This window comes from Pelodiscus sinensis, chromosome 8 (assembly GCF_049634645.1).
Source record: "Pelodiscus sinensis isolate JC-2024 chromosome 8, ASM4963464v1, whole genome shotgun sequence".
NCBI classification, from domain to species: Eukaryota; Metazoa; Chordata; order Testudines; family Trionychidae; genus Pelodiscus; species Pelodiscus sinensis.
In genome coordinates, this window is record NC_134718.1 from 56845935 (window position 1) to 56868352 (window position 22418).

General features: G+C 40.3%; 1 protein-coding gene across 7 annotated transcripts in view; it reads left to right on the forward strand.

Moving 5' to 3' along the window:
* The window catches only part of ATE1 (arginyltransferase 1), a 170442-nt gene that overhangs the window by 25842 nt on the left and 122182 nt on the right, over positions 1-22418 (forward strand). For 3 of the 7 annotated variants that reach the window (XM_006111405.4, XM_006111408.4, XM_006111404.4), the window contains exons 7-8: positions 1929-2057; positions 3430-3558. In XM_006111405.4, coding sequence (XP_006111467.2) covers positions 1929-2057; positions 3430-3558 — 258 coding nt within the window. The remainder of the gene's footprint in view (positions 1-1928; positions 2058-3429; positions 3559-22418) is intronic. The other 4 variants (XM_006111410.4, XM_006111407.4, XM_006111409.4 and 1 more) reach the window with 2 other exon arrangements.

Here is a 22418-nt window from a genome sequence, read left to right on the forward strand (position 1 = left end):
TTTTAAGAAAAGGTTAGACTAATACTGTCAGGTGGTCTAGATCAGCAGTTGTCAACCAGGTGTCTGCGGGCCTCTGGAGAACTGCTGGTAGGCTTCCTGAGCGCTGCCAAGTAGGCCTCTAGTGTCAGATTAATTAGGGCGCACAGTAGAAAGCTGAAGCTCAGGACCCTGAGTCCTGCCACCCAGGCTGAAGCCAGAGCCTAAGCAGTTGCTCTGCTTCCTTCTCTGTAACATCAGCCCTGACTTTTATGTGCAGAAAAACAATTGTTATGGCACAGCTAGGCTGTGAAGTTTTTATAGTATGTTGCAGAGAGGATTGGGGGATAAGAGGGCGGGAGGAGCTCAAAAAAGAGAGAGGCTAAGAATCTGTGGTCTAAATAATATTTAGTCCTGTATCAGTGTAGAAGACAAGAATGGATGACCTATTCAGGAGAGATCTCTTTCAGTCCTACATTTCTATGATGGTATGATTAGTTTCTTCTTTTCCTTTTAAGTAGGAGATCTAACTGTTTTACTCTCATCACCATAGTAGTAGAATGGTCTCCCTCCAAAACTCTAGCGTCCATATTTCCAAGGCTTGTGTACATCTCGCATTTTTCATATGATGTGAGATTATAGTAAAAGCACTTTTTTTTTTTATATTGTGGAGATCAGTTAGCATCTTTCAAAAGACTTAACTGGCTTATTAGCTGTTGACCAATTGTGGCAGTATATGCACATCCCATCACAGGAGTTGAGGGTGTTCAGGGGTGCGTATGCCGCCTGGTTGGCTGCAGGGTTGTTGGCGGTTGCTATAGTCCATAAAGACCCACCTGCAGTCTAGGGTAGTGGAGCTTAGTGGCTCAAGTCAATAATGCTGTCCCTTCTCTCAGGGCAGTACAGTCTACTGGTCAGAGTCCATGGGTAGCCCTTACTCCAGGGCAGTATGGCCTAAGGGCAAAATTCAGTAGGTACTCCTTGTCTCAGAGCAATATAGCCTAACAGCCAGAGTCAGCAGGTAGCCCCTTGTCCTAGGGCAGTATAGAATAAGTAGCCCTTACTCCAGGGTAGTATGGCCTAATGGTCAGTCCTTGTCTAAGAGCCTTTGTCTCAGGGCAGCATAGCCTAGTGGGAAGCCCTTGTCTCAGGGCAGTATGGTCTAGTGGCCAGAGTCAGTAGGCGTGGGGGCCAGTCCTGACCCAGGGCCCTGTGAGTGGCAGATCAGTCTACCACTACCTCAGCTGGAAATCCAGCCAAAACACACTGAGTGTACCTGGGCAGGCAAGGCTGCTCCTGTACCCTCCCTGTGTCACTTCCTGCCGGTGCTGGTGGGACGGGATCCCACATAGCAGCTAGGTCTCCCAGTTCCCTAGCAGTGCCTTCTCATTAGGTCTCTGCTGGGACTGTGTAGCGGCAGTCTCCTGGTCCTTCGGTTCTTGCTGCCTGGGTCACTGGCTGCTGCAGCTCAGAAGCTCGGGGAGGCCCTTCTCCTTTGCTGGCCAGCCCAGTCTGAGCTGCTTCTCCTTTTATGCTGCCCCAGCACTTGGAGCATACCTGGTCTGGTTGAAGCGGCAGGACTTCTCTGCCCACAGGGTTTTTACTCCTGCTCTAGTGCAGGGTATGCACACCCCATCACACCAATATTTGCATATTTCTGATATTAAGGCTTAATTACCTTTAAAATTAATTATTTAAAAAAACTCAAGTTTCATGCACTGAGAATAAAAGAAAATCTTTATTTATCTGATACATGATGGAATTTTTTTAGTTAGTTAATACCTGAAAAAAATTGAAAGGTTGACACCTCATTTATTTATTGGACTTTTAACTGGGATCTGTTTTGCAGAAAGTCAGAAATACTCTGCTTGTGATATCTTTCACCAACTTTTATGTATAGATGTAATTATGTGATATTGGAATAATGAATCTGTCTTTAACTTTTTCTGAAGGTGAGGGTAGTGAGATCATCTCCACCAAGTTGCCAGTTCAAAGCCACATTTCAGGAGTCTTACCAGGTTTATAAACGTTACCAGATGGCTATTCACAAGGACCCACCTGATAAACCAACCATAAGTCAGGTCAGAAGGCCAAGTATAATTTTATGTAAAACCTCAGCTTCCCCTCCATTTCATGTGTCTTGGATGGATTCTGTGAGAAACAAGTGTGGGCTTTATGTCTATTATATACATATAACTGAAATGGAAGCAAGTAAAATCAAGGGAATGGTGAATTAAACCAACCAACATCCTGGAAGTGCAAGTTGTTTTTCATATCTTACTGTAGGTGCCACAAATATGTTAACTTTATTGCAGACAGAAAAATAAGGAAATCATGGGCATGGTTCAGAAATTTGGAAGAACTATACAATAAAGCCACAGGGGAGCAGGAGAGGCGACCACTGGAAACACTCAGGGTATGTCTAGACTACATGGCTCCGTCGACGGAGTCATGTAGATGAGTTTACTAGACATAGGAAAATGAAGTGGCGATTTAAATAATTCACGAGGTTTACCGGAGCAGTCGACAAAGGCTTCCCTTGTGGACTGCAGCACGTTCAGATTGCCCCGCTGTGCCGCCAAATAGCTGATCGGCACAGCATGGCGGCCATTTTGATGTAAATGAAGCAGTGATTATTTAAATCGCCACTTTATTTTCCTATGTCTAGTAAACTCATCTACATGGCTCCGTTGACGGAGCCATTTAGTCTAGACATGCCTTCAGATACTTACATGATGACCAAATACATAGTCATCTCTTCACCAGGATAAATCGGGAACAGGATTGACTTAAATGATTGACTTAAATGTGAGTCTTTACATGAGGAAGGCAAGCATGATATGGACCAAAACGTGTGTGCAATAATTATCACATGCAAAAAATTGCCTGTTCAGAGTTTACTGGAGTTTGTATAAAGCTCTTTGCTACTTACAATTTGAAACAGTTTGAAATAAAACAATACATTCTAGCTAAATTACATGTTGCCACTATTTCACATAATGAACAGACTTAATGCAATAGTTAAACTTGCCAGATACATTATCTCTGTGAAGTTAAACAAAAATGGGGAAGGAGGGGAATGGGATGGTGGGAGAAGCTTAAGTAGCAAGTATTAGGGATATGCTTCTAAAAAGAAGCCTTTCAATCACTCTGTGAACTTTTCAGTTAAAATAAAATGGCTTATTTTGTACTACTGAAGGATAAGAGGGCAGAATAAATTAGTGCCTGGAGTATGACATGCTATAAATTCTAATTTAAAATATCTATCATAATTTAATATCATAATCCTTTAATTTTATGGGGTATACTTGCTTTACCCCATGTAAGATATGGTGTCAATGGCTGAGGCTTTGAAATGGTTATGAGGAGATCTTCCACTAGCCTTACCTTCAGGAGCATATAATCTGATTAGATGCAGTTACATATTTTGCTTGTATTTTCCTTGCTATGAAGGTGAGGTTAGTACCTGTCTCCTCTGAAGACCCACAGTTCAAATCATCCTTCAGCCAGTCAGCTACTTTATTTGCCAAGTATCAGATGGCTATACACAAGGATACACCCTCTGAATGTGGCGAGTATGAGGTACAGTTCACTGCATGCACCTTTACCACTGTTTTTTTTATATATATTGTTCAAAAATACCTTTGAACACTGAAGACTACACCGCTGTTACAATTTGGGAAGGTAAAATAAAGTATTGTTGCATTAAGTATCTGTGCCAGGTTTTACCTCAGAGGAAAATTTCTCAGCAGGAGAGAAACTGAATGTGTTACTGCAATCATAACAAAAAAAAAATACTGACACCCGCAAGTAAATAGACCAGTTGTACTTGGTTTTATTAAGGAAATTTGAGACTGACATTTACAGTGGGGGGAAAAAATGAGTAAGAAATATGACGACTGACTAAATAGTCTTTATATGTGATAGAAAATATGTTAGCTTCAGGACACAGTTCGGTAGCTGTGACAATGTTATGTTTTGGATGCCATCCTTCACTGTACTTTGATGTTACTTCTTTTTACAGCTATTTTTTTAAACATCTCCATTTGTTTTGTTTTCAGTACATTGCTTATGACAGCATGTATAGTCTGTTTTTTCCACTGAGACAGCCACATTAGTATTAAGAATATTCTACAAAACTGGTGTTTGCACACTTATCAAGAATACACAGACTGGGAAGAAGTTCGCTTTTTAAGCCGGAAAAAGAAGTTTATAGAATTTTTTTAAATAGAACGTATGTGATTTTCTGAGAGGTAACCCTGAACTTTAGCTAGAAAACTTTACAGAATTCATATTTTGTAATCTAATTCTTCCCCCAAGTTAATGTGTATCCTTTATCTAGTCAGAAACTTTTTCCAAAGTTATACTTAGCTAGACCATTATATTCTTAGAAATAAAATTTATACCAGCAGAAGTGGTATCAGGTAACATATGGTTGCTTTCCACTATGCATAATATATACAATAACTGTTGTTTGTTTGCATTACAAAAGTTTCAATGAGATTTAGGGGAAGTCAGAGTGGAGTTACTGAAGGGTATCTAAAATGATTATTTCCATCTTCAATGTCTTGAGTTTTAGTCTGACACAACATTCCCTATCTTTTTTTGGTCCAAAAGTTTTGTAGATGCGCAAAGAGGCAGAGATGAAGATCTGCTACTTTTGATTTCTCCTTGTTCTTCACATTAAAAAAAAAAGAAGCCAGAAAGTACAAAATCAAAATAGCTCTTTAATTAACACTTCATCTTTGAATTAGGGATCAGGACTTAGGAGTGAGATGAGATTTGGCAGCTCTTTGGAGCAATGTGAGAGGTTTGGTGTAGACTTTGATGTCTGTGGACTCCATAGGTTTGTTTTAAGACTTGAAAAATGACTTGTAAAGATAGGTTGGTAGGAATCCTAGCTTTCCCTATCTCAAGGTACAAAATGTGCCATTTATTTGAATTTCAGAGGTGAATTTCCAAGAGCTTCGTAGCATTTCTTCTTCCTCTTTATCCTTTTGTAGAAATGCAGTTAACATGCTTCATTTGAATGATTTTACTACTCTTTATTGACAGCTTGAGTATCTAGGGTAGTGTATTTTCCTGCTGCGAAGAAAGACCTAGTGCCACTGAAGTGAGTGGAAATATTCCTCCTGATTGCAAATAGCTTGGGTCAGGTCCCTTGAAAGCACTGATACGTTTCTTTTGGTAGAAGTTATTTTGGGAATTGTTTGGGCACTTTGCATTTTAGTGGTGGATCAAAAAATCCTGAGAGGCTGCGCAGGGTGACCACAACCTCTTATGTCTGCCCTGACTTAGAAGGAAGTTGCTCCTACTATATAATGACTAAGCTGTGTGGCAGCACAGCTTCACAGGTGATTAATCAACCCTGCTCAGTCAGTAAGCTCTGTGCATGGAGCCCTGAGCCTCTGACTGGGTGGGGCTGATTAACCACCTGTGAAGCTGTGCTCCTGCACAGCTTAGAGGGAACACTGGGTAGGAGCCAACAAATGATGACTGGAACCAGTGCTTGAACACTGGGCAGAGGAGGGGTTAGTTTTGGTTCCTCAAGGAAATAGTCCTCTGAGTTGATTCTGCATACTGTTTAATATATATTAGAAGCCTCTAATCTTTCAGACTGTGGAATAAGGAAGTTGTCCTCAAGCTCTTGATCTGAGTCACTTGTAGGAAAGATGGAAATGACTGCATACGAGATTTTAGGAGCTCTTAAAAACACATTTCCTCTTCGTTTCAGTCTATTTGTTTAATACTTTGTTTAATTCTTTTCAGTCTATTTTGTTTCAGACATTTAAAAAACCACTTTCTAGAGCTACGGTTGTCCTTCAGTGAACATAGAATTAATTCTTCTCTGCGCAAGGCCTTTTATCAAGATAGCTGCAAGAATGGGTTGAGTTTAAACTAATAAGATAGGGTTAATGCTGAATGAAGACCCCCTACTTCAAACAGTTATGTCTTATCAAGGCAATGTAGCATATGTGGGTGTGGTGGATAATGTTTCTGTTATGAAGAGAATACAGGTTGTACCTCTTTGTCCTGGAACACTCTGGTCTGGCAACATCCATGGTCTTGCTGGACCCACAGATATTGCCAGACCAGAGAGCCCCAGCAGGAGCAGCCCTAGACGAGCTGTCGGCAACTGGCGCCCTAGGCGAAGTGCACGATCGGCACCCCTGCCTCTAAACCCCTCAACGTCCGTTTAACTTGGCACCCTAGGCGACCGCCTTAGTTCATGCCTATGGATGGGCCGCCACTGAGCCCCAGCCACAGAGGTTGGGAGTGGGAGTTGGTTTACAGCCACCAGACATGGCTGTCAGTGTTCTGTGCTGTTCTTTACCTCTAACTTACACCTTTGTGTCTTCTAAGAGCCCAGTGAGCAGTGGACATGTTGGTAATGCTGCTAGACATTATTGACTAACTGTCGTCCAGCAAAGTCTGTGGTTTGTCATTGGTCAGGTCCAGAGGATGCCAGATTAGAGAGGTTCGACCTATATTACTTATGCTGGTGAAATTTATGTTACATAAAAGGATGTTTTTCCCCCTCATGTCTGAGCAATAAAAGTTTTTCTGACATAAGTGCTAGTGTAGACATAGCCTTAGTCAACTCTTCTGGACAACTTCAAGTATCTGGTCCAGTATATATAGTTGTAATAATTTGAAATAATAAATCATATCTGTCTCTGGTAGACATTGAATGGAGCTTGTTCCCAATGCTTGACTTGGGGACAGTAGGTGAGTGGAACTTGCATTGTGGCCAATAGAATATAATCCTTATTTTTCTGCTTCTTTGATAAGATTGCAAAAATGACAAAAGCCAGATATTAAAAATCTCTTATATACCATGAGTTCCTTTTATCATGAAATATAAAGGCTTCTTTCCAGGCTTCTTCTAGGCTTTTTTTTTTAAAAAAAAAAAATTCTAACTGGATTAAAAAAAAGCATCAGGAGCTAGTTGGGATGGTGGTGGTGATGTTTTTTAACCTTGGTTAATTTGTGATGTCTTTCCAAAGCTACAGATGTTTGGTGTGATACGTTTGCTTTTGTCAGTGTTCACAACTCTGCCTGTGCATGTGCATAAGAGAGAATAAATGACAATATTCTGAACAGGAAGTTAGTGTGGTTTATTAAATCTTCTCTTTTCTTTTAAATTTAAAAAGGCAAAGATTTGCCTTCCTAGTAAACAATTTCTTTAGTGGCCCATAAACAGCTGCTCTACTTTCTTGCTCTATGCAACAATAATGGAACCACAAGACTAACACAATTCCTTTAATTAGAATACCAGTTTGTTCAGTTGAGTTCAATGACTAGTTACTGTTCAAAACTGAAAAAATGAACAAAAAAGAGCTGAGAGTTGCTGTTGTCTGCTTCATCTGGCAGTCATGTTTTTTCCCATTATAAATTGTTTACATTCTACAGGTACAAAACAGTCTCTTTTTGGACCATGCTTCTTTTGGACCAAAATGGACAGAAAAATCTTTGCTGACTCACTTGCCAGTTGGGTTCTCAGCTGGCTCTGTCCCCTCCTCCCCCAGCTATGTATCTTTCATACCAAATACATTCTTTTGTTCTCTTAAACCCCAATCCTGCAAACACTTACAGACATTTAACTATACTTCTTTCAGCAATCTCATTGAAATCAAAGCAACAACTCTCAATAGTAGAGTTAATGCACAAGTGTTTGCAAGATCTGGGCCTTAGAATTTAACCGTGTTTGGACAGGGGCTCTTTTACTTTTCTAAGATCCTGTATTAATGACCCTGAAGGGCATTGAGCGTGTTTCAATCTCAACTTTCCCTCCGCCCTCTCGCAGTATCTTTTAATTCTTTCCCATGCAAAAATCTTGCTTCTTTGCCACTTTGGAATTTTGGTTTCCATTTACTTGCATTTTGTGTACCCTTATTCATATTCTTTCCTTGCCTTCCTTCCTTCCTTCCTTCCAGTAGTATATTGAATACACTAAAAATTTGTAATGTTTTTTTCTTCAGCCTCTTATTCATATATACTCCCAATAGAGTGCTCACTCATGAAAATGTTTTCACTATATAATTGAAATTTTAGAATAGTTAATGTACAGATATTGAAATAGCAATATACTGGAGGTTAGAGTCCCTAGGGGAAGTAAACCCTCTATAGAACCCCGCGTGGCTATAAAAATGTGGTTCCACATTCAATCCACATGCGCAGGAAACAACGCACATCTGATCCACAGTCCTCTCTCTGCCTTTTATTTTTATCTGCATCCACATCTCAGCAGCAACAAGCAGTCTAATAATGCCTTCTTCTAAGGAGGAGTGTCTGTGTTTCCTAAGGATGCATGTCACTCTCTGCTCCACCAGATGCATGAGTGCTTGTTTTGCTTCCTGCTAGAGACACCTGGTGGAGTGAAGTGGGACAAGCACCCTGCTCTGACAATGCTCTTCTGCAGAGCACCCTGACCCTGTTTCATAGTAAGTGCCGGGCAGGCCGGAATGGGACAAGCACCCATGTACAAAGGCATTCTTATAATGCATACAGGTTAGACCTCCTGGAACCCTTGGGACCTGACCCATCCTGGATCAGGACTGCTAGATCAGGGAAGGTCTGGGACGCAGAGGCACTACCCTCTCCACTGGACTCCTCGTCTAAGCTTTCAGGCACCACTGTCCTGTGGCTTTGGCATCCCCACAGGCTCCTGCAACTCCCACAGCTCTGCAGGCTCTGCTACCCCATGAGCCCTGCTGCTTCACTGGTCCCGACAGCCATTTCTGCTCCCAGCCACTGGCAACTTCTGTACTGGGGCTCTCTAATCCAGCAACATCCATGGTCTGGTGGGACTACCAGACCAGAGAGTCCCAGACCACAGAGGTTCAACTTGTATGCACAATATCTGCAAAAATGAATTATGGGTATCCACATCCGTGAATATGGAATGGATATCTGTGGATTTTTCAAGGCTTTATTAATCTAGTTCCAAGCACCACAGATTGTGTCAACATATTTTAAAAGTTATGTTGTGATGGGTTCTGTAATTGAAGATGTTCCCTTCTCTATGATATCATCTTCAAAATCTTCAGAACTGTTCTGAATGGTGACAGAATTGTTGCTTTGGAGTGTGCTTGCCCTTTGCAAGCATTGCTATATAGTAATACTTTTAAGATCCAGTTGCTTCTAGAATCCCAGGTAGCTTTAATTGCCAATCACAATATTTTTTTCATTGCACTCTTATCTTGACTTGAAAACTATACATATTTTGCATGTAGCTCTTGCATTTACAGGTTGAACCTCCCTGGTCAGAACTCTGGTCTGGTAGGACCACGGATGTCACAGGACCAGAGAGTGCCAGCCTCGGAGGTTGCCCACAACTGGCAGCCTGCAGGGCCAGTGGCCTAGGGGCAGAGCTGGGGGCTGGGAGCTGTGCCGGCTCAGGCATGGCCCAGAGAAAAGCTCTCCCAGTCAGCGTGAGGCTGTTCTGCAGAGGAGCTCTGTTTGCCATGGGCGTGGAGGCCTGCTGCAGCTGGTCTGAGGCCAGCCGGGGAGAGTGCTACCCGCAATACAGAGCCCCGCTGGCCAGAGCTGGGCCATGGGCTGAAGAGGAGCCTGGCCAGGGGCAAAGAGAGTCCTGCTGGCCAGAGTGGGGCTGCCGGCCCATAGAGAAGCCCCACCAGGAGCAGCAGATCCCAGCAGTCATGCTGGTGGTAGTGCAGTGGCCGGAGCTGCAGTCGGGAGAACACTAGGAGAGCCTGAGGCCTGACTTCCCCAGTCTGGCAAGTTCCCTAGTTTGGGACCACTCAGGTCCCAAGGGTGGTGGACCAGGGAGGTCCAACCTGTATTAACTATTCCCTTTGTCTAGATTTTTTTGTATAAATTATGCTATCCTTGAAAGACCAATTTAAAGCTACAGAAAACAGTGACTACTTGCTTAGAGATGTTAGCCATGTGTAGAACATGCCATTCCATTGCTTCAACAATTGACTTCTGATGCAGTTTTGAGTGCTGATGTTACTGTGTGAAGTCCTAACTAGACAGGGCCAACCCTCCCTCTGGCTCATTCTAATTGAGTAAACGAAGGCCAGCTCCTTTTTTTTTTGGGGGGGGGGGGGGGGGGGGAAGAAGACAGAGATTATGTGACTGAGAACTGTCAGTGAAAACATAAGTAAAGATCTGTGTGAACTGAGATTTTTTTTTTTTTTTTTGGCGCTTTGGCTGTTGATCACAAATTTGAATTTTCTTCTGGAAAAAAATGAAATTTTTGAAACATTCTAGAAGTTAAATGCATCTCAGGTTGATGAAGACATTTTGTTTTGACAAGAATCTGGAAATTATTAATCTTACAAAATGCTTTTCTTTCATTTTTAGTTTCTAAATGAATTTTTGTTAAAAGGCAATGCACTGCTTCAAGATACCATACTTTAGATGAATTAATGTTTTTCAATGGAAAAATGTTCTTTAGGAAAATTTCTGACCAGCTCTATACACAGAGAGGAAAAATTAATATTTCTGGGTGTCTTAAGTCTTATTCCTGACTTTTGGGTGCTTGAATCTTTTTTTCTCTTAATGTTTTTGTTTGTTTATAATTTCCTGGGTTATTTTCAAAAGAAGAAAATAAATTGTATTATGTGAATGCTCAGGAACAAACAAGCTTCACAGAGCAGAATACAGATAGAAAATGGTGATGTTTGACAGTTCATAACACAATTAAATCTAAAAGATTTTAAGGGGGATACAAAAGTCTTCTTTCTGACTCCAGGACCTTCATCACACCACATTTTGAGTTCTTGCTGCAAACTATGGTGGTGATAGAGCTCTTAAAAATAGTGAAAAAATGTTAGGCAACATGAATATAGCATTTGCCTCCGCTCATGTTAAAAATTTGCTACTGCATCAGGCTTGAACTTGGCTTTTTCTTGCTTAAGCAGCAGAAAATTATATTTGTACCTTGCAGAAAGATGCTAATGAAATCAGTGCTGCATGGGTTTATTTACAGACTTAACAAAATTATTTGCTTATTTGTACTTTACTTGGGTGGTGGTTATGTGGGTTTGGTAAGCCAAAGGAAATGATTCAAACCATACAGTGAGAGAAGTAATTTCTAAGGGTAGGAAAAAGTAAGTATAGATGTGACTTCTGTAATGAATAGCAATTTAACATGATGATCTGATCACCGACCAAAAGTATATTGCAATGTATATTTTGGAGAACTTTGGCATGAATAGTGAACTGTAATGGATTTAGTGCAACATTCTGTTAAATAAGTTTTAGAAAAGTTTTGATATTTTTGATCAGATGAATACAATATCATATAAAACAGGAAATTCTACAAGTTATCAGTTGATCAAGGATAGTATTCAGCTGTTCAGATAAACTAGTAAATGGTATTTTGTTAGCTGTGCGTTGAAATGTTTTTAGATTTACACGTTGGTATTTGTCTTCGATGCTGAATGATTAGGAAGAAGTGATTTATGAATCTGTGCTATTAGGAGATGTAATATTAATATTGGAAAAGTCATGTGTTGTACCTAACATGAAAAATTGGAATTGATTTTTTTTTTAGGGGTATTACTCTTAATTTTCTGCAGTAAACTACTATAAAACTTGCATACACAGAGATTAATATAAAAATATCAGCTTTTTTTTAACCATAAAAAATTGTATACAGGCAGTCCCTGAGTTACGCGGATCTGACTAGTCTGCAGGGAGACGGGGAGCAAAGCCGCGGAGCACGCCTGCAGCGGGACAGCCCGGGTGCGCCTGGGCTGTCCCGCTGCAGGCGTGCTCCGCGGCTTTGCTTCCCGTCTCCCTGGTCAGCAGACCAAGGAGACGGAGCAAAGCCATGGAGGACGCGGGTCGCCACCCGCGTCTCCCTGGTCTGCTGGGGGGGTGCAGTTAATGCCCCCCCCCCCAGCAGACCAGGCTTTTCATGCCTACGCCTGGGGTAGAGCAGCTGGTGCGCTGCCGGGTTGGTCCCGCAGCGCCGCTCGTCGGCGCTACTGTACTAACCGGGCAGCACCCCAGCTGCTCTGCCCCAGGCGTCCTGATTCAGCCGCTGCTGGTCAGTTTCAGCAGCGGCTGACTTGGGGACGCCTGGGGCAGAGCAGCTGGGGTGCTGCTGGGTTGCTCCAGTAGCGCTGAGGAGCGGCGCTACTGGAGCAACCCAGCAGCACCCCAGCTGCTCTGCCCCAGGCGTCCCCAAGTCAGCCACTGCTGAAACTGACCAGGGGCTGACTACAGGAAGCCCGAGGCAGAGTTGCTCTGCCCCGGGCTTCCTGGAATCAGCCGCTGATCAGTTCCAGCAGCAGCTGACTTGGGGACGCCTGGGTTTCTTAAGTTGAATCTGTATGTAAGTCAGAACTGGCGTCCAGATTCAGCCTGTTGAAACTGATCAGAGGCTGATTCCAGGAAGCCCGGGGCAGAGCAACTCTGCCTCGGGCTTCCTGTAGTCAGCCGCTGGTCAGTTTCAGCAGCGGCTGAATCTGGACGCCAGTTCCGACTTACATACAGATTCAACTTAAGAACAAACCTACAGTTCCTATCTTGTACGTAACCCGGGGACTGCCTGTATTTAGAAATCAACTTGAGGTCAAACTCAGATGAACCATTCACTGAAAAGTACATTTAAACTATGATATTGTCACCTCATTATTATTCATTTCAGAAGGACATTCTGTGGCTGAGTAATGAATTTAAGATCCTAGATTCAATTTTTGAAAGTGTTGTGCAGGATTCCTTTGAGGATTAGGACTGATAAATCACACATAGATGCATCGCTTTGTGAAAGTGTTCACCCACAATATGATGTGGTATTTTTGTTTATCACTTTCCTACAAGTTCATTCAAGTGCATGGTGGTTGGGTTATGGGATAATCTGGTGGATATTCATAAGTTTTTTGAAATGTAATTTGTTACACCAAATGGGTTACTACATTATGATTGTAGTGTAGGCAGAAGAGCAAATGATATATAATCTAGTATTAAATGATTGAATTGCTTTGAGTAAAAGACTTACTGTAGATGTAAACCTTTCATTTTATGCCACACAATAGGTTAGCAGCTAGTGTTAAAAGTAAATAATTGAAAAGATTGTAAGTTTGAGTGAATAAACAGTCCTTTGTGTGTTGGCTGCAGATCCATTGATTACAATGGATTTTCCCTATTTACATCATCAGAGAATTTGACCCTTTATATTTGAGCATGTTGATAATCGAATTATGACATCTGTTGCTACAGGAGCTGTGCCATTTTTGTCACTATATTCTTTGGGCAGTATCTCAAACTTCTAAGTTTATGCTCAAACTATCAGGTGGCATGAGATATTAAATACTATATCAGCAATTTGAGTGATTAATAAAAACACTGAGGAATCTGTCCCTGTCAATCCTTCAATATCATTCCCAACGTGAATGTGGGGAGTGTAAACATTTGTAAACCACCATATACCAAAGTGAATACCAAAGTGAATTCTGAGTAACACTCAAATGATAGCTTTGTTAAAGAATATTCAACACCCAGAGTGGACTATGATTAGTATTCTTATAACTAGGATTGGTATGCTACCATTGACAATTTATAAGGTTTTTTTGATGTAACAGAAAGTACTGTGCACTGGCTAGAGATGTGAACATTTTCAAAAGAATCTTTATAAGTGCTCCAAACTTTATATGGCCAATAACTAATGTCTTTCCAGTTTTTTTTCTTCTTCTGCATTGACTGAAAAGTTAGGGTTAGAAGCACTCTTTAACAAAGAGAGAGACAATGAATTCAATTGTCTATTTTACACAAGAAACAGCAGTATGAGGACAACTAAATTGAGTGCCTGGAAGCAAAATAATCTTTTAAATCTTACTTATGTTACCTTAAACATATTCTCTATCCATTGTTTTGCTTGAACTGAATTAGAATACTAGGGTGACCATGTCTTAATCATCAAGTACTCTCTATATATTAACAGTGCACAATTCTGAAAAACAATATAGGAATGCTGACTCTTCTCCAGGGTATGGGAAAATTTCATGCAAGGGAAGGTTGGAAGGAGAAGGAACTGCTCCATTTTCTCTCTTTCAGAGACCATTGATATTTCTGTATATTACCTTTTCCTCTTGTTTGCCAGCAAAAGAATAACCTGTGAATTCTTGCGGATAAGGATTCAGGAACGATTCACAGAGCTTAAGTTACCTACAGGTTGAATCTCTCTTAACCAGGACTCTCTAGTCCAGCAACATCCTTGATCTGGCATCCAGATGACCCTGGACCAGAGAGTCCTGGTGGAGGCGTAGCGGCTGAGTGCCCTGCAATGGAATTAGAGCCTAGAAGCAGGGCTGCCCTGTGGCAGTGAAGTGGGACTGCTGCCCGGTGGCGACACTGCAGGGGGTCGGAATGAGAGGGTGGGAGGCAGCACTAATTTGAAGGCAGGTCTGGAATCTGCTTGCCAGTCACCTACATTAGAATGAACATGTCCAGTCACTCGAGGAGGAGGAAATACCAACCTTTCCATAAGTGTAGTTCTTTCAGATGTTCTCTGTGTCCATTCCTTGATCCATCTCCCTTCCTCTCTGTCAGAGTCTATCTGATAAGAAAGAACTGAGGAGAGTTGAAGTGACTCTGCTCTTTATTTCTGCATGCAGTGGTATGACACACAAGAAGGCACTAGAATGGCCCAAATGAGTACCTCTGAGGAGAAATAGTTCTCCAATAGCTGTGCATGAGGTGCATGCATACCAGCAATGGAATGGACATGTGCAACATATCTTTAAGAACAAAACTTAAAATGACTTACAATGCCCCCCCCCCCCAAAAAAAAACAGTATAGGAATCTTTCAGGCAAATTAGGGGTATAGGCTTATTCTTTTGACTTTACCTATCACCTTTGAAGGTGCACATCCACATAAACACAATAAGGAGATACCAAGAGCACAGGTGATACCCAATAAGAGAAGTTACATAATAAAAGATTCTACAACAACATGGCCATTCCAATTGATGTCTGATGAGGTACACAATTCTCTCCTCGAGGAAAAGATTTGTACTTCCTCTAATTCAAATGGAAGTTATCAGGAGCAAAGTTAATAGAATGACAGTATCAGAGAACTGCATTTATCACAGTAGAGTTGAGGATCGAGATTATTGAGAGTCTCTTTGCTAAATCTTCCTGAAATGTTATCAGTCTTACACAAAACCAGGCCAGAGATAGTTAACAGTATACAGGATAGGAACTATAGACTAGGATGCAAGAGACAGCGATTGAATATTTCCCATTTTAGACACAGATTGCCTGGGTGATCTTGATCAAGTTACTTAATATATTCTGTGCTTGGGTCCCTTATTATAAAACAGAAATTGCATTTCCCTCCCTTAGAGGGACATTAATAAAACTCATTAATGACTGTGAGGCAGTCACTTTACTACATGGAAATGGGCCATGTAAATAACTAGTGAATAGTTGGTACACCAACAAAGGAAATACTTTTCAATAAAGTTAATTGAAAAACTAACGTGGAAATATATAGGCAATAGGAATCTTCTAAGGAAACAATCAAACACAAAGTAGCATGGAAGAGCAGTTGTTGATAGCTATCACCAAATGCAGTAATACACAAACTACAGGCAGTCCCCGGGTTACGTACAAGATAGGGACTGTAGGTTTGTTCTTAAGTTGAATCTGTATGTAAGTCGGAACTGGCCTCCAGATTCAGACGCTGCTGAAACTGATCAGCGGCTGATTCCAGGAAGCCCCAGGGCAGGGGCTTCCTGTAGTCAGCCACTGGTCAGTTTCAGCAGCGGCTGACTTGGGGACGCCTGGGGCAGAGCAGCTGGGGTGCTGCTGGGTTGGTCCAGTAGGGCCAAGGAGCGGTGCTGCGGGACCAACCGGCAGCGCCCCACCTGCTCTACCACAGGCCCGGGGCTTTGCTCCACGTCTCCCCGGTCTGCTGGGGGGGGGTGGGGGCACTAGCTGCCCCCCCCCCAGAAGACCAGAGACACGGGGAGGCAAAGCGCAGCGGCGGCAGAGTCCCGCGCCTCTGCCTCTCCGGCTTTGCTCCGGGTGTCCCTGGTCTGCTGGAGACGGTCCCCAGCAGACCAGAGGCACCGGGAGCAAAGCGGCAGCCACGGCGGGGTGCCGTGCCTCCCCGGCTTTGCTCCAGGTGTCCCTGGTCTGCTGGAGACGGTCCCCAGCAGACTAGGGGCACCCGGAGCAGCTTTTCTCACCCCGGAGGTCGAGGTGGCGGGACCGCTGCGCTCTGGGCGGTCCTGCTGCCTGCGAGCTCCGGGTCGAGAGAGCCCCGTTCGTAAGTGCGGATCCGACATAAGTCGGATCCGTGTAACTCGGGGAATGCCTGTACATGAAGAATAGTGTGAGGTACAAGTATAGATGTATGAGATGCATCCCTCAATAGCCTTGATTTTTTTTTTAACGCTTAAAAATTATAGGCTTTTAGGCTACACTCTCAGTGGACACTCAAGACACCAAAGCAGAGAACCAGTGCATTGGGTATGTTTGAAAGACTAAGTATATCAACTTCCAAATTGTTTTCTTAAACAGATATATTGTTTCTAAAGATCTGAATTAGTAGTCCTTCAATTGTACAGTGGGTTTATGACTTCATTTTCTTAATTGGTTCAACTGTCTTGTGGGGAGGTAATGAAAAATAAGGAAAAAAACTATTTGACCACTTTTAAATATTTTTGCACTTTTTCAGACAGTGAATCTTTTGTATGCTATTAAATTATTTTCTTGTAAGACAGGTATTTAACGACACCCAGCATAAGGATACAGACCAGCTACCTAGCAGTGGAAACTGAGGGGCATACTATTTTTCCTCTCTGAACTTTTCATTATAAAACATCCTAAATAAGTTAAATAAGAATTCTTGCTACTGTGGGTCTAAAAGGCAATAAAATTGATCATTCTGGCATTTTCTGAAAATTGCTTCAGAAATTTCATGATCATGCATGGAATAGTTTTTAAACTTGTATAAACGCCACTTTTTTGTTTTTGTTGTTCCGCCACATAACATTTTTCTTAGTTTTAAAATTTAGATGTCCCATTAACAGACTGTCCTTATAGAAATAGCAACTAATTAAACCCTAGCCAGAAATTTATTTACCTGGTTTTGAGATGGTACAAATGATAAATAATGGTGCCTAAATAACAAAACCTAAATGTCAATGTTTTATAACATAAAGTATTTGTTGATCTTTTCATTTACATTAAAAGATAAATTAATAGAACAATGGACTCGTACCCTGAAATTATACTCATTTTGGGGGGGGGGGGGGAGTTGCTTTATAAGTTTAATGACCTGTACTACTATCAAATGCAATCTGTTGGTCTTCTCCTATTTGCATTATTGCAGTAACAATACAGTGTTACTGCAATACTTCTGTTGAAATTTCTAGTGTCTAAGAGGAGAAAATACTCCATAAATAGTGAAATATTTCAGCTTGAGGTCTACACTAATCTATATATGAGTACCATGCAAATGATACTGAGGCTTTATTTTACATTCCTTTTAATTTTTACGTTTATTAGCAATACAGCCAAAGTTAGCCATGTCAGCATTGTTAGAGAGCATAATTTTGTTTTAATACATCGCCAAAAGCACCAAGAAAAGCTACCTGTTTCTTACAGATTTTAACATTATAACAGCAATCATTCAGTATCTATTCAACAGATAAATCTACTGTATATATGGATGTGTACTTAAGACACACGTATACGTAGTGTTTATAGCTGTAGTAATTAAAAATTAACATCATTCTGGAACAAGGATCATTATCTTTAATCAAATAAGCAGTTGCTCAAAAAGATAGCTGGTAAAATCAATTTCTACAACAAACAATTCACATTCATGCTAAGTTATCAGAATTTAACAGTGTTCATTTGTCAACTGTCATAAAATGGATTCATCCTTAGGCTTCCTGGAAAAAAATAAATAGGCATGTAATACAAGTGTTAAAGACATCTGATCTGTTCATAGAAAAATTACTTTTTTAGTAAAATACCGTTTCACACTTGTTAATGTTGATTTAACTTACTGAAGGTTAAGTTTTTAGCTTATCGCACCAGAAATTAAACACAAGTCCCATCCTATTATTGTGAAGGGACTGTATGAAGCATTTTTGATAATTTGTATTCATTTTTAATCACATTATATATATCATCTTCAAAACTCGTTTACCCTTACTTATTTTGTTCCTTTCCTTTTGACAGTCACAATAAATACAGTTTGCACTTCCTTTCAAATATGAATTATTTCATTTTAACCACCATGTAAAATGGGAAAGTATTATTTACCAGAGGACATAGACCCACAAAGATTTATCAGATGCTGAGGACTCAAAACTTCAACAGATTTCACTGGGGACTGAGGGTGCTGAGCACCTCAAGAGTCAGATTCTAAGTGATCATACATGTGACACTGGCTAGCTTTGTTGCTTCTCTCTAAAACTTCTCAATTCATCCGTGTCTAATAGCCAGGTGTATATACACACAGCAAGGCCATGAGAAGGAACCTTGACTGCTGCAGTTCGTATGCTGATAGCTTGCCCAAGGCCGTTTGTGTGAACTGCAGATCAAATCAATGTCACTTCAGCCAAAGAGTATGGTGACTGGTACAAATTACTCTAAGTGACTGCTGGTGGCCATAAGGAAGAGGAAAAAAAGCCAACTCAGCAAGCTACTACTGAATCTTCCCCTGATGGAGGTATAGGGGGAAAAAGAAGCCATAGTCCTAGGGTGGCTGGATCACACAGGTCAAAGATAAGGGGACAGAGCAGAATGAGATGGTAAGTGGGGCGGGAAAAAGCCCTCAACTAACCTAAAAGTAGATAATGGTACACAAAGTGGAAAGCTTGGCTGCTGAAGGCAAGAAAACTAGAATATCTGTGGATTTCTTTAAAGACAGGAGAAAAGTGTAAATAAGATTTAATAAAAAGTTTAAATAAGTTTACTTCAAGAACTGGATGGAACAACCCACTATTCTGTCCACAGCAGTGAAAGTCCACATCAACTCTCACCTATGTTTCTGTATCTGTTGTTGTCTCACCTGGCACACTGTGGAATTGGAAGCTAGTGAAATGATATTGTGTCACAAGCTCAGAGAGCAAATTCTGATCAACAGATGAGGGAAGCAATTTTTAGGTTTTTATAAAATATATGGGGCGAAAGTTGGGTTTTTTCCTTAAAATCTAGTTAATTATGGTAAAAATGTTTTGGAGAAGGGATGTCTTCATTCAGTATTCACTGTTCTGCTACTTCAAATAAAATTAGGGCTCATGTTAAACATCTAAGATGAGTTCTGATGAATCTCCCAGGAAAAACAGGGAAGACCCTCCAAACATCTTTTAGGCCTTTTGAACACTATAGATAAAATAAGAGATGTCAGCTGTTCTTAAAACTCTGCTCTAGTCACTTCTAAGGAGAGATTTTTAGTGGTTTTTTTTTCTAGACTCTGAGGGGGTTTTTTCAGTCTGTTCCTGAACTATTTCTCTTCATGGACTCAGGCTGCTCGCTTTCTATAGCTGAAGTGTACTTAACAGTTTTTCCTTCTATAGTGTTCCTGTACCACGAATTTGTTTTCTTTAAAGGCCTGACCAGTTTATATCAGCACATTTGAAGTCTTTACTGTCTGTGGGATGTTAGTCTGTTTCTTACTTGCAGCTGGTAACATTTTAAATTGGGGGAATACCCAGTTCTAAAGTCCAGCCCCGTAATTCTCATCCTGCAACAACTACACCAGATCTGGAGGGAGATAGATAAATAAAAGAATAAAAAGTTCTGCTTGGAAAGACCAACTCACAAAGAGAATCCCAAGGAACCTCTTCTTGACTTGTATGGAGTCACCTTCTTTCTCCCTGTATGTTTGTAGTGCCTGAAGAATGTCATCTGCAGGGACTGGCAAATAGTTTGAAGGAAGGAAAGAGGATGGATCTTCTGTTTGTAAAATTCAAGGAACTCTGCAGAAAAGCTGTTCCTTCCAGAAGCCCAATGCACCAATTCCTGAAAAAACCTGTAGTTCAATGTGCAACCTCAGCAGCCCCCCACCTCAGGGAGGATTATAATATAGACAATGGATAACATAGGAGAAGAGGGGAATGGGCTTGCTCCAGAACTCTTGAAAATTGTCTGGAGCTGCCAGATAAGTGGATACTACTTCTCTCGTGGGTGAAGATAGATCACTTTACTTTCCAGGTTCAGTGAATTTGGTATTTCTGTATAAAATATTAAAACTCTGTTCAAAGATTATGTTCACAGATAACCCCTTTTCTCTCAAGGGTAAATGGCAGATACTAATTTGCCTTTCTTTGAAAATTAATTGCAAAGATAAGCAAATAACTAGCGCGCACAGAATATATTTTGCCTTTGTTGTGACTTCCATCTGAAGAACTCAAATCATTATACAATCCTGATGAAGCAGCTCTTAGAGCTAATTGTTTCCCTCGTACATGCTATATACATTGGGTTTTACTGTTTTGCTTTTAAAGACCATATTCTTAGATGTAGATCCTATTTCCCCGTAACATCTGATGCAGGTCATCATTTCCCACTAAAAAGTCAGAAATCTGTCCCCCCCGCCCAAAAAAAATGATGTATTTGTTTTCTCTATTGGGGTCTTTTGGGTAAAAAACAAAACAATCTTTTTTTGCATTCTTTCCATACTTTTTATAGTGTTCCTTTCTTGCTGTGTCTTTTTGGTAGTATATTAATCTGTTCTTGTATTTTCAATTGCATTTTGTTTTAAATTAATTCTCCAAAAGTTTTTTGGTGGTGGTGGCAATGTATTATAACAATAATTATTATTATTGTTGTTATTAACAGCATAGTACTGATTTTATAATTGTGTGTTTACTGTATAAAAGATTTAAAGCTATTGGTTAAGATTTAAAAATTGCATTTGTGCAAGTATGTCCTGTAATATTTGCAAATAAATGTTTTTTGCGGAATAAGGGCAGATGGTGTGGTGGCTCTCCACCTGCATTTAGGAACCTCCTTTTAGAAATGTAAAAATGAACTTGAACTATGCATTTATGGCTAACTTTAGGCTTTCTTTTCAAACTGGGTGATTCTGGCCCTCTTCTCTCTCCCCCCCCCCCCCAACCAAAAAAAAAACCCCTTTGGTTTGCTGATTAGATTGCATTTTCTATCAACACGAATAGCAGATGTTGATTTATGTCGAAATCAAACTAACTTTCACCGGTTCTGCTGCTGTGCAAAAGCACTTCATTGTTGAATCATTTATTTATAGTTAACATTAGAAAACATGGCATTGCTAATTTTAAGAGTATTCTTATGTAAAATATGTTGGAGAATGTATTGATTGTTTGAATTATTTGTTAATACTGGTCCGTATCTTCATTATCAGTCTTTTTAGATTAATTTTGAAATCCTGATCTGGTGAAATCTACTTCTTAACTGCAATTATTGTATAGTTTGCTGTTAATTGAAAATTATGTGGAACTGAAAGGTAAACAGAAGTCATCTGAAATGTTTCTTAAATTTACTTAGTCGATTATGCTCCTGGAATATATTGCACAGTTTGTGTTGGTGGTCTGACTGGATAAATATGGAGTACATTACATTTTAGTACTGCAGGTACCTATGGAACAATCACTTAATTTCTTCTTTAAAAGATTTCACTTTTTTAGGTAAAGTGTCAGGAAAGTGAAATCAGTGGATTTAATTTAATATGAATAATTGTAATATGAAAGCTTTAGCAGATATGAATTGATAAATAATGTTCAATAATTAGATAAGAGATCAAGTGGATGACTTTGAGTAGTTTAATTCCCAGAAGACTGTGAAGTAATTTTTGTTTTATAATATTTTCTTGGAACCAGACTATCTGTAATGATATGAGGTAGCAGTGGTAGTAAGAGTGCATTTCTGAGAAAAAGTATATAGATAACTGTAGCAACATATATTGTCTGGCAAATGGCAGTTTTGGCTGTGGAAACTAAGTCTTAGATGAAGATAAAAAAAAGTTTCTAAAATCAAATGAATTGCACTGCAAGGCCGTAATTGATAAAACTGTTTGAAAAGTGTCTTTGGTTCAACATACTGACCCATTGGGTATAACTTGCACCATAAAGCTAGAGTTACAGATTAAGAGCTATTGGGGGTCTTCTGACATCAAAATTAATAACATATGGTTTATTTTTGTCTGCTGCCAGAACCTTCTAAAATTATTGGCTATAATGATTGATATCAAGGTCATGGAAAACAGACAAGCAATGTAAGAATTTATAAATCTCTGCTTTCTTTTTAGCCAGTGTGATTCAAATTTGAATGGTTCTTTGGAAAACACAAAACGTGCTTTTTTTCAGAATCCAGAAGTAGAATTAGAATATTACAACCATACATTTCCCCATGTCTCTGCAGTAAAATTCAGAATTACTCAGTGTTGAATCCTTTCCTTGTGAGCATATTTGAAAGGGCTAATTATAGACGGCACGCAGTTCTCTTGTCCTTAGCAGCT